General features: G+C 38.9%; 1 protein-coding gene across 4 annotated transcripts in view; it reads left to right on the top strand.

The window, feature by feature from the left end:
- Nucleotides 1-11,892, top strand: part of MED23 (mediator complex subunit 23) — an 18,943-nt gene extending 7,051 nt beyond the window's left edge. For 2 of the 4 annotated variants that reach the window (XM_043001986.2, XM_043001985.2), the window contains exons 8-28: nucleotides 1-58; nucleotides 373-493; nucleotides 1,283-1,451; nucleotides 2,149-2,254; nucleotides 2,368-2,547; nucleotides 2,698-2,818; nucleotides 3,222-3,405; nucleotides 4,170-4,339; nucleotides 4,747-4,916; nucleotides 5,426-5,583; nucleotides 5,742-5,922; nucleotides 6,168-6,310; nucleotides 6,876-7,017; nucleotides 7,338-7,437; nucleotides 7,678-7,914; nucleotides 8,371-8,530; nucleotides 8,886-9,006; nucleotides 9,447-9,613; nucleotides 9,948-10,101; nucleotides 10,437-10,619; nucleotides 11,115-11,892. The exon at nucleotides 1-58 is cut by the window's left edge. In XM_043001986.2, the coding sequence (XP_042857920.1) occupies nucleotides 1-58; nucleotides 373-493; nucleotides 1,283-1,451; nucleotides 2,149-2,254; nucleotides 2,368-2,547; nucleotides 2,698-2,818; nucleotides 3,222-3,405; nucleotides 4,170-4,339; nucleotides 4,747-4,916; nucleotides 5,426-5,583; nucleotides 5,742-5,922; nucleotides 6,168-6,310; nucleotides 6,876-7,017; nucleotides 7,338-7,437; nucleotides 7,678-7,914; nucleotides 8,371-8,530; nucleotides 8,886-9,006; nucleotides 9,447-9,613; nucleotides 9,948-10,101; nucleotides 10,437-10,619; nucleotides 11,115-11,486 (3,397 nt within the window). In that variant the 3' untranslated portion in view covers nucleotides 11,487-11,892. Of the gene's footprint in view, nucleotides 59-372; nucleotides 494-1,282; nucleotides 1,452-2,148; nucleotides 2,255-2,367; nucleotides 2,548-2,697; nucleotides 2,819-3,221; nucleotides 3,406-4,169; nucleotides 4,349-4,746; nucleotides 4,917-5,425; nucleotides 5,584-5,741; nucleotides 5,923-6,167; nucleotides 6,311-6,875; nucleotides 7,018-7,337; nucleotides 7,438-7,677; nucleotides 7,915-8,370; nucleotides 8,531-8,885; nucleotides 9,007-9,446; nucleotides 9,614-9,947; nucleotides 10,102-10,436; nucleotides 10,620-11,114 lie in introns of all 4 variants that reach the window. The other 2 variants (XM_043001983.2, XM_043001982.2) reach the window with 1 other exon arrangement.
- The last annotated feature ends 608 nt before the right edge of the window (nucleotides 11,893-12,500 follow it).

Below are 12,500 nucleotides of genomic sequence, written 5' to 3'. Positions count from 1 at the left end.
CTTCGTCTTGTTCCAGCTCATCTCATTCCCATGCCTTGTTATGGGCCTCCATGCTAAGGTAGGGGGAGATGGCTACAAGAAATGGAAGCATAAGAATGATAAAGGTTGCCATTGTATTTTGGCTTCAGGAAAGCAAGATAATTATATCAGTTGATGGATAGAATGAATGTCACTGTCAGTGTGAGATTTTTGTTTTTTTTCCTTAATTTAGTCATGGATTTAAAAAAAAATGCTGATGGAACTTTCTTCCTTCAATCTTTTTAAGAGTTTACCTCATCAAAGGAGGTGGGAAATAATGTCTGATAGACTGAGACTCTTATTTTTTTTCCATAACAAAAAGTTCTTGACATATTCTTATCTTTTCTCTTTTAGCTGGAGAGTAAGGGCTCCAACCGTGGGAGGGACCACCTCATGTGGGTACTGCTGCAGTTCCTCTCAGGGAGCATTCAGAAGAACCCATTCACAGATTTCCTTCCCATCTTAAGGCTCATTGGTAAGATGTCCTTTCTTGGTGGTGATGGTGGTAGTGTTGTTTCAGTGCTTCTGTTTCAGTAATGGGATACCAAGTCATTTTTACTCTTGATATTAGAATTTTTAGCATTTCATTTTCATTATCATAACCATGATCATTGTCATTATAGAGTCTGGGCAGGGTACAAGGCAAAACAAAAGGCTCTCTTTAGTTGGTTCTCGATAGGTAAGGCAAGACCACACTCTGTGTTATGCAAGTCCGCATCTTACAGTGACTGAATGATTACCTAAGCTTGATAAAATTGAAGTAGAGTGTAAGAAATAATTGAAATAATAGATACAAGTGTCTTGGATGCCATAGTAGGCTACAGGGAATCCCTTACACTTAACATGTTTTACTGACTTGGAGTAGTAGCACCCAAGGAAAAACTTGGGGGATAGTCTGCTCTGTTTCTGAAAAAGTCGAGTTTGTTTTAATTTTTCTGAGTTGTGAGCATCAGTTTGATTTTCTTGACTTGGAAATTTGTTTCCTTTTGAAGAAAGATTTTCTTTCATAACTCAAAAAACCTTCATCTAAATTTGAGAGAGAGAGAGTTTGAGTATAAGAATAAGTGTGCGCATGTGTGTGTGCGTGCCTGTGCGTGTGTTCGTGCGTGCGTGGGTGCATGCGTGCGTGTGTGAGTGAGTGAGTGAGTGAGTGAGTGAGTGAGTGAGTGAGTTAGTAGTGTAAGAGTGTGGTGTAAGTAAACAGACATGAATGGAACCTGGTGACTCAATCCAAGTTCTCATCTATCGCTCTCCCCTCCAACAGAGGTGCTATACCCTGAGCGCGAGCCCCTGCCCATCCCCGACTACACCGACTCTCGGTGTGCCCTGCAGATGTCGGCTATGTGTATCCTCATGCACATCCTGAAGAAAGCACAGACTGATAATATCAAGACTCCACGAATCCTACCTCCTGTTTTCAAGAATCATAATGAGTGTGTTTCTTTTTTTTTATTTGTGTGTTTGTGTGACAAAATATGGGGTGGTTATTTTGGTTTTGTTTGTTTTCAGGGAATGCTCTTTAGTGAATTAAATTGTGTATTTATAGCCTTTATAAGTGTGTGTGTATGTGTATATATATGTGTGTGTGTTTGTGTGTGTATTTGTGTGTGTACGTATGTACATACATGCATACATACATGCATAAATACATGCATAAATACATGCATACATACATGCATACATACATACATACATACATACATACATACATACATACATACATACATATATGCATGCATACATACATACATACATACATACATACATACATACATACATACATACATACATAAATACACATACATACATATACATACATAATACATACATATACATATACATATACATATACATATACATATACATATACATATACACACACACACACACACACACACACACACACACACACACACACACACACACACACACACACACACACACACACACACATACATACATACATACACACACACACACACACACACACACACACACACACACACACACACACACACACACACACACACACACACACACACACACACACACACACACACACACACACACATATATGACAGTAGATTCAGGGATATTATGACTAAATTTTTGCCTACTTCCTTTTCCCAGATTTCTCCAAAGCCTTGCACATAATCCACAACTGCCATTGATGACAGCTGGAGCGACACCAGACTACAGAATTGCTCTGCTTGTTAATGCATACTCAACCAATCAGGTACTGCAATATTTTCATTATTGCATCATTACATCCTGATCCTTTTTTATTTTGATCATCACCATCCCACAATTTCAAGATTGATATAACAATTCAACTCTCTTCCTGTGCAGGAATACTTCCAGAGGCCAATACTGACACTCTCTGAAAGTATCCAGGGTAACCAGAAGTCGACAGTGCCAATGCCTGGGATCAATTGTGTGGCCCTGGGCAGCACGTCACCACTCTCCATGACGCTGCTGGATTCCCTCACAGTTCATGTCAAAATGAGTCTCATACACAACATTGGACAGGTATGTACATTGCGTGTCTCTCTAATTGTTATTTGACTTTACTTTTTTTATATCCTTATTCTTTTTATTTTCTTTAGATAATGTCAAATAATCTTTAAGCATGTCACTTTGTGTAGACTTTCTTTAAACTGACTTTTGGATACTCCACAGCATATAAGTAAGCAAGCACAGCACAAATCAGGAGTCGCACTTGCACCTGCGCTAATAGAGACGTATGCAAGGCTGCTTGTGTACACCGAGATAGAAAGCATCGGCATTAAGACATTTATAAGTAAGTCACGTGAGATCTGTTTAAGTACATGTTTATTCTTACTTTGTTTGATTCTTTAGTGATCCAAGGCTGAACAGAAAGCTTGAATGATTGTTATTTGCATTGGAATAGATTGTTGGAACTATTTCTCAAGTGATTAAAATTCACATCCTCTTTCTCCTTCTCTCTCCTCTTTTCTTCTCTCCCCCTCTCTCTCCACTTCTCTCTCCTCCTCTCCCTCCTTTACTCTCTCCCTCCCTCTCTCCACTTCTGTCTCGGTCTCTCTCTCCCTCTCTCTCTCCCCCTCTCTCTCCCCCATCTCCCTCCTATCCCCCCACTCCTTCCCCCTCTCCTTCCCTCCCCTCTCCCACCTCTCTCTCTCTCTCTCTTTCCCTTCTCCATTCTTCCCCTTCCTCTCCAACAGACAACATCCTGCCCTTGGTCTTCAAGAGTCACGTGTGGAGCCTCCTGCACGCTCTCCTGGAAATGTTCATCTACCGCATCCACCACTCGCCACCCCAGTACCGCGTACAGCTGCTCTCCACCCTACACCACATGGCAGCAGTCCCTCTCAACACCATGACCCAAATGACGCAGCTGCATCTCTGGTGTGTAGTGTTCAGGCATTTTTTTGGTGTTTGTTTGTTTGGGTGTTGTGTGGGTCAGTGGATTACATTTAGATTTCTCTTCTTAGTTGCAATTTATGTGGTAAGTACTGCAATTTTGTCTCTTGTTTGTGGTTGAGGTAATGTTAATTTTGTTTATTTATTTTTTATTTATTTTATAAAGATAACTTTTGCATATTTGAAGTTTTCTCTGATAGACAAATAAACTGATGCAAAGGTAGAAAAAGTATATATATAACTGGTATTTTGCTTTAGGATATTAAACCATCTCTTTTTAAAGGTCTTAGTTTCATTTCCTTTAACTTGCATATATTATAATTATATTTATTGTAAGGATTATAGGTTTTAAAGTTAATCCATTAGTTAAAGGTCTTAGTTTCATTTCCTTTAACTTGCATATATTATAATTATATTTATTGTAAGGATTATAGGTTTTAAAGTTAATCCATTATGTGCAAAGCAGTTAAAGTTAGAGAAAGAGACTGTAGACAGGCTTTTGTATCTTTTTATTTTTGTTTTGTTTTTTTCATATTGTTATATTCCTTCCTTCACCAACCATGCCTGTTGTTTGCAAGATTTATGCCATTTTTTACCTTTTTAATCTTTATTTTTTCTTTTCATTGAGAATTAACTTCTCCATCCACTTCAATCACGGGGGTTTTTAAATTCCTCGTCTTTCTTTTCTTCCTCCTTTACCTCCCACACCACAACCATCTCCATCCTCTTCCTCTTCTTCTTCCTCACAGCATGGAGAGTGTGGCGCTGCGTCTGATCACCGGCTTAGGCAACTCGGAGGTGATGCCCAGCCTGACCCGCTGCTTCTCCCCAGACACCAAACCCAACTTGATAAGTACCGATTCGGAGGAACTGAACCGTGTCCTGGTGCTGACCATGGCCCGGGCGATGCATGTAACAGGTAAAGAATGTGCGTCATTATCCAGTGATTTCGTTTAGTAGATAACTACTTGCGTTTTGTAGAATTTGATTTTGTAGTATACTTTAGCAGAGCGTTGCTCTGTAGTCATTATGTAGATTTGCATCTAATCATATAATTATAGAAGATGTTTGTATTCATTAAAAAAAATAGTTACTGAGTAAGGTGTGATTTAATGAATGGATTCAAGATAATATAATTCTTCTTGTGGAAAATGATTAATATACAGCATGTTCCACAGCATACCAGGTATATGTGTGAATCATAGCCTGCACTGCTTTTTCAGTCTCTCCATTGAGAATTAGGAAGTTTCTGGCTTCAAGAGTCAAGGTGTTTCATTCTTTGGCTCTATTCCCATATTTTTAACTGAAGCATTTCATAAATTGCAGGCTGTGACACCACAGGTGAATCAGCGAGGTGGTGTGTTGATTTCCTGAAGGTGGTGATGACACACACTCCCCACACTTGGGCAAACCACACCATTCAGTGTTTCCCGCCTGTCATAGCAGACTTTTATCACCAGTGTGCTGCCCCAAGGGAAAACATGCAGACTCTAAAGGTATGGATTTTAATATTTTGTACTAAGACCCTTACTGAACTTGTTTATGTTCGATCACCTATGAAAGATGTAATCAAACAATGTGAGTGCCCATACCCATGTAACAAACATTTATGAAGCAATTTCTGATAACTTTGTGTTTAAATCATTTGTCTTCTGTGTTTATTGGATCCTAGCATAAAGAGTAACACTTATAACTTTCTGTCAGATGAAATTCCTGGTCTATGGTCCACTCCATTTTGTCAAAATTGTCATCTGTGTCTCAGTACTTTTGATGCTGGACTACTCAAACATTTATGTTCAGCAGACACATCTTTCCAGTCAATGCTTGAGCATGTTCTGGGATATAGTGTTTCAAACCAGCATGTGAACATGTTTACATTGTATTGTTATTTGTGTGTATGTATGTGTGCAAGTTTGTCTACCTGCCCGCATGTGTATGTCTGTGTCTACACACGTGTCTATATTTCTATGGAATCTTATAAAAAGTTTATTATTCCTATTTCCAGAAAGCTGTAGAGGAAGAATACCGGAAGTGGATGTCCATGAGCAATGAAACGGACATTATCGCCCACTTCTCGCTGCAGCACAACACCTCACCTCTCTTCCTCTGTCTCCTGTTCAAGATGGTCCTGGACAATGACAGAGTGCCACCCATTGCATACAAGTTAGTTATACACCATTAAGTTTATTTGATTCTGGTTTCCTTGCATATTTTCATCTATTTATTTATTTTTTTCTGTAGCATCTTAGTATGAGGAGATGGAGGTGTCAAGAATTTTGATAAATGACTTGACTACAGTGTCTCGTCTTAATTTTCTACAGGGTTCTGGAACGTGTGGGACCGCGGCAACTTGCAGCCCATGTGCGCACTCTGTGTGATTTCCTGGTCCTTGAGTTCTCAAACAGTGCAGGGGGACAACATGTGACGAAGTATGTGGAGACGATGAATGCCATCATTTGGGTCTACAACATCGTCCCCATTGACAGGCTCATGCTGTGTTTGGTGGGTTTGAGAGTCTAATAGTTTTTTTGTCTTTTCTTGTGGTTGATAAAATCAATGTGGTTTTAATGTGTAAATGGAGTCAGGGTATGTTAGGTTAAGGGAGTGTTTGAAGAGGGACTTTAGTATTTTATGTTATTGCATCAATTAGAATGATAAATCTCATACACAAAATTGATAATCCTCTAAAAAAAGTTGTGTAATTGGTGAAATCAATGTATATGTCCTAATCTCATTCCAAAATGCAGGCCCTGCGCACACAAGAGGGCAGTGAAGCACATGTATGCTTCTTCATCATCCAGCTGTTGCTCTTGAAACCGTGCGAACTACGAAATCGTGTCCAGGAATTTGTCAAGGAGAATTCCCCCGATCACTGGCGGCAGAGTAATTGGTACGTTCCTTTTGTTTTGCTCGTAGGTTTGTCTTATCCAAGCAGGAGACATTGATAGGTTGGTAATTGAAAGACTTATTAAGTTGTATGATTGATATTGTGAAGAAATACAAATATAGGAGCTAGAAAATTTATTTTCAGTTGATAATTCTTAAAATGGGACATATAGATGTTTTTTTGGTGGGGAGGTGATTTCTGACAGAAATTGCACATTTCATTGCCAACAATAATTGATATAATAATAAAACAGTTATTTATACAAAACACTCCCAAAGGTTAAGAGAATAGAATAAATATAGTTAACCTGTTAATGCCGGGTGACAAGATATCATGTTGAGCGGTGGCAGGACCAGCTGCTGGGGACGAGATATTTTGTCATGGCTATCCTTCTGGCCGGCACGCTGGTAGATCGGGTTGGTAATCCATGGCCGTGGTCAGAGCTGGCGAATAGCCGAAGGCATTAGGCTTATGTGTTTGAAATATCCCAGTGTTTCAGTCATTTGGAGTCAAAAGAGCCCCTTCAGCAACAGGTTAAAAGAATTAATGGAGAACCTCACAAAAACAGGTACGAGAAACACATGGCATTCCACCGCAAATTCCCAGAGAAGTTCTCCCCAGAGAGCATCTTGGCGGAGCAGGGAACCCTCACGGCACAGTACCAGACTCTCCCCATCTACTGCAGTAACGTCTGTCTCCGATTCCTACCGGTAAGGCGCTTTTTGATCATTTTTTATTTGATATTTGTTTTTTTTTATTTATTAGGCGAGGGAAAGAAGTTTATGATTCACTTTTTCACTTTTATTGCATGACAGAAATGGATTTTGAAGTTTGTTATCCATATTGTGACTTTTTTCCATAACAAATGGGTATATATGAAATTTGTTTATCCTTTTTTCATTTAAAAAAATCCTGTAATACATACCATGGCAGAAATGGGTATGAAATATATCCTATAATTTGTCTTACACAGGAATATATATGTGAATCAATTGTTTGTTTACTTAGATTATTTATTTTCTCTGACTAGGTGTTGGACATCATCATTCATAGATTCCTGGAGCTTCATCAAGTGCACAAAAACCTTGAAACTATCCTGGAGAGGCTAGGAATGCTCTACAAATTCCATGGTATATATCACTTTTTATGTAATGGCGATAAATTTGCACAGTTGTACCAGTTTGTGAGGGAGTACGAGATGTGTAGATCGAATAGCCTTAGAGGGAGTGAAAGTTTGTTTGTGTGTATTTTGTATGTGTCTAGCTGTGTGCATGCATGTGTGAGTGAGTACATGAATGCATGTGTCTATGCATATATTATGATCATACATGGTATCACACTTAAATATGACGCCCAAACTCTCATTCCAGACCGCCCCATCACCTACCTTTACAACACATTCCACTATTACGAGAACAAACTCCGTGAGCGTCCCAATCTCAAGCGACGCCTGGTAGTGGCTGTCATCATGTCCCAACAGGAAATTCACCCCCAGGGCTGGGCGCTTACTGAGGCCTATCACCAGTATCTGGCACGGCCCCCAGACGACATCGCGTGGAACCCTGCCCTCTCCTACTACACGTCGCTTGTCCGTCGTCTCGTTCACAGTATCCTTTTTAATGACTGCATTCCTTGTTATTTTTCCTGTAGGAGGTTTATGTTTGATTATGACTTTAATGTATTTTTTTATTGCTGTGTGTGGGATTTTCTTTTTTATTTGCTTATTTATTTATTATATGTTTATAATTTTTTTTTTTTTTTTTTTTTTTTTTTTGTACTCTTTTGGTAACTACGGTACTAATATGTGCACAAGCTAGAATCCAATTTTTAAATACTTGACATGATGTTATGATATTAACCTGGAGTTACCAAATAATTCTCTGCTATTTATATGTGTATTAATGTCCAGTTAAAGCATTTTCTTAAGTGATTTAATTTTTGTTTTTGCTCAGATGCTCAAAGACTATTCTTGGATCTTTTAATAATAGATGATTTGACAGGTTTCTTCCTTTTCTTATGAGATGTACCACATCGCAGGTATTTTTCTTAACAAACTATCACAGCCATGCAAGGGAAAGCGGTATTCCCATCCATCGAATGGAGGTTCAACGAATTCTCAAGTAGTGGAGCTCATGCACTTCACGTCAGCTGTGTGGAGTTGATGGCCCTCCCCAGCAACCCCACCATTGTAGCCAACATGCTCATGGATGTTCTCATTAGAGGGTAAATAGATTGTGTGTTTAGTGCTGTACTTCTGTCAGTTGAAACATAAAATTCATCATTTAAGCTTTGTGAGTGTTATAACTCAACTATGTTTATTATATGTATGATAATGGGAATAAGCCTATTAACCCATTGACAGTGGATGGCATGATTTGCTGCCAAGGCAGAGTCGGTTGCAGATGCAGATGGCACCGTGCCAAACAATGTAAACCCGCCATCAGACTGTATACATATTTTATTAAACCCGCAATCAATGGGTTAAGAAAACAGAATTGTCAAACACTGTGACTGTGAATCAGATTATCATATAGAATATCGAGTCAAAACGATTTACAAAGGATGCTCTCTTTTGCAGGTATTGCGATATTCCCCCTGGCGAAATGATCGAGTGGGTGAATGCAGTCGGCCTCATCCTCACCTGGCTCCCAGAACCTTACTGGATTGTCATTCACGACCGCATCATTGACCTCCTCCAGGTGGGTTGATTAGGATGCCAGTGGTATTGATTTGATCTCTTGTGTACTTATAAAGGAATATTTTGATTGACCTTTTGTGATTTTTCTCTTGAGGGAATATATATAAATGTTAATAGTATTATTATTAGATTTGAGGTAGCAGTCTTGAGTTTTCTTTTATCCTATCCATTAAATCCATGCACTAAATCTGAAAGTATTTTCTATGTATCTTAACATACCAAAGAATACAAGAGCAGATATTCTCTTATTCTAAATGAATGGAAATGGGATAAGTGCAAGAAAGCAAAGTATGCTTCTCATAAATGGTCTACATACATTTTTCCACTACTATCTTTATCCTGCCAATAAAGTAAAATTGCCAAATTCTGTCCGTATATGTCAATGATACAACATGTTTTTCTATTCATTTCATTTGATGTTCCCTCCATTCTTACTCCCAGCAACCAACCCTGGCCACCCCTGGTGCAGGCTCTCTTGATCCATTCACCATGCTGAACTTGGAACAGCTGGAGTCCTGCTTGAGCGACATGAACGCGGCCCTCACGCTGGCCATTGCGCACGCCTTCTGGCACCACGCATCATTCGGCCAAGTTGGGCGAATCCCACAGTAAGTTCTGGGGTGTTTGTAAGTTTGAGGGAGAGTTGTGTTTCTTATGTTGTTTAATGGAAGTATTTGGAGAATTGGGTCTGATGAGGTGCTTTGTGTGTGTGTTTTTTTTTTCTTGTGTGATTGTTTTTTTTTGGGGAATGTCTTTGTGCTTGTGTGTAAGATGTGTATGGAAGGGATACTAGTACTTTTAGGCTGAACATCAGTATGGGAGGACTTAATATAATTGGAGAGATGCAAAATTAAACATTCAAATGCCTTTTGGATTATTGGGTTATATGACAATGCATTGAAAAATTCACTTCTCTATTTAACCCTTTCCTACTTCTTAAAGGTTATTGAGAGAGCGAATTCGCCCCATCTTGACGACAGAGGAGCAACTAGTCGTCGTTTGCCATCTAGTTGGTCCTTTCCTCCAGCGCTTCAACAATGAATCTGCACGAAAAGTCTTTGATGTGACTAAGGAACTATATGAAGCATTGGCAAAGGTATGGATTTGATTGGAATGATAAGTGCAAACTTGCATATTTATTCATTGTTGTGCCAAATGTTATTCCAAAGAGGTAGAAGAATTACAATTATAGATTAATGAGAATGATCTGTAATTTTGTGAGACAAACATTTTCAAGAAAATATTCTACAAAAGGCAGAAATTACTGACAAGGAAAAATCAGAAGGCTACATAATGTAGTTGATGTTTCCTCCAAACTTGAAAGATACTAATATAAAGTATAAAATCATCCCAGCAATATCCAATTCCAGTTTTAACTTACTTCCTATTAAAAGGAATTTTTCCCTTAATGCACATTGTACGTCTCCTCAGGTTGATCACAGTGTCTCTGAATTGAAGTACATGGACCCCATCTGTGACGTCTTCTACCACATCAAGTACATGTTCACCGGGGACTCCATCAAGACAGACGTGGAGGGCATCATAAGGAGCTTGAGACCGGCTTTGCAGAAGAGGCTGCGCTTTATCACGCACCTTAATTTGGATTCCATTGAGGTCCGTGGTTTGTGATTAGACTGTGTTGTTGAGATTGACTGCTATTTGGTTTGACTTTATTTTGAACTTCACCTAGCTTAGTTTAAAGAGTCTAACTTATTTTATAGGATAAGTTGTTTATTTTCTTACCTAGGAAAAAAACCGAAGCTCCAAAATATTCAGTACGATTAATTTTATCATTGGACAATTTAACTGGCATGATTAATAAAAAAACAATCTAGATCGTGTACACTATTTCTAGATCTTTTGGCATTGAACATATGTGATTTAGGTAATGAAACAGGTTAGCAGCCATGTTGAAAGTACATTTATGAAATGTACTTTCATTTCTGTTTAAATCTACTGTCAGATGCTCTATTTAAATATATGTATACACTAAAGAACTGAATGTTATAAAGGATGCTTACAAAATTATAAAACATTGACTTAACATATCGCAATCATCCAAACAATGAACCCACTCCATAATGAAAGTGTTGGTTTCCCCGTCCGCAGAACCCAGCAAATAATCCTCCAGGCAGCACAACCCCCGCACACACAGCCAACACTGCCCCCAACAGCACGCCCAACAGCGCCACCAGCAACACCAGCACCGTGAACAACACCGGCAACAGCAGTGCCACCACGCCAGTCCCCGGAGGCAACGTCAACCAGACTGGCAGCGCAGGGTCGGCAGGCTCGGTCCTTGGAACTCCAGCCTCGAGCCTAAGCTCCCTCAGCGGCATGGGGTCTAGCCTGGGCCAGAGCAGCAGCGTGGGGAGCGGGGTCTCTGGGTCGGGGGGGATGAGCATGGGCTCCCTTGCCGCAGCCTCTAGCCTAGCCTCCCTTCTGCAGGACACCTCGCCTGTTAATTCATCCATATCATAATTGGGGTGGTGATGGATTGAGGGTGTGGGGAGGGGGGGCGGGAGGGGGACGTTAGTGGGCTCTCACAGCCGGGATTGTGGAAATAAGTGTTTGTTTATCCTATTGCAGAGAATGTTGAAAACAATAAATATATGGTACCATCATGACGTGGATTGTGAAAAAACGATGAATTATGCAATTGCAGTTCCATGTTTGCGTACTGAATGCTTTATCAACATTAATCTGTATATAAGAACAGATTTAGCTTTTTAGAGATTTACTACCTGTAAAAACAATCTAGTGTAGATTTTAATGTAAAAGGTACCTGTTAATTCCTGGCATGGTCCTCATCCAGTGTACAAATCTTTTTATAAGTTATGTCAAAAAAAAAGTTGACAAAAGAGGAAAAAAAGAAAGAAAGAGATTGGAATGTTGGTTTTATTTTATCCTTGTTCTGTTGTACCCTGGTGAGACCTCTAGTCAGTAATATAGATTAGTGTTGTTGTTTTTTTTATATCATTAACAATCATAATGATAATATTCATGATGGTAACAATGATAATATAAATGATAATGATATTTCTCATTCTTATTGTTATTGTTGGCACTAGTAATAGTAATAGTAAGATAATCATTATCATTATCATTGCTGTTTTGTTAGTATTATTATATTGATATTGATTTTATTACATTAAAAAGATCGTCATTTTTGTAAACTTGCTGAACAAAAACTTAGTTATTTTTCCTCCAAATATGCTATACCAAGGAGATATAAAAGTCTCAGGAATGAGTTGCATGAATGGAAAAAAAAGTAAAATTAAACAAGACATTTGATGAATGGAAGAGCTTTTCTATTTATCTTTTTCATGTTTTAGGGAGATTAAAAAGGACTGCTATGGAATATTCAGCCGTATGCCAAGTCCTTTAGCCGCTGTCATGGCCGAGCGTCAAATAACTTTAATATCTGAACACTCGTTTTCGTCAACCATTCCCCCAGACGAAGGATGTAGCAATTGTTCCAATATTATTTCGTAA

This window comes from Penaeus japonicus, unplaced genomic scaffold (genome assembly GCF_977035675.1).
Source record: "Penaeus japonicus unplaced genomic scaffold, GWHDUDI00000001_assembly GWHDUDI00000025, whole genome shotgun sequence".
NCBI lineage: Eukaryota > Metazoa > Arthropoda > Malacostraca > Decapoda > Penaeidae > Penaeus > Penaeus japonicus.
The sequence above is the reverse complement of the archived record's forward strand: the minus strand, read 5'-3'. Positions and strand labels throughout refer to the sequence as shown.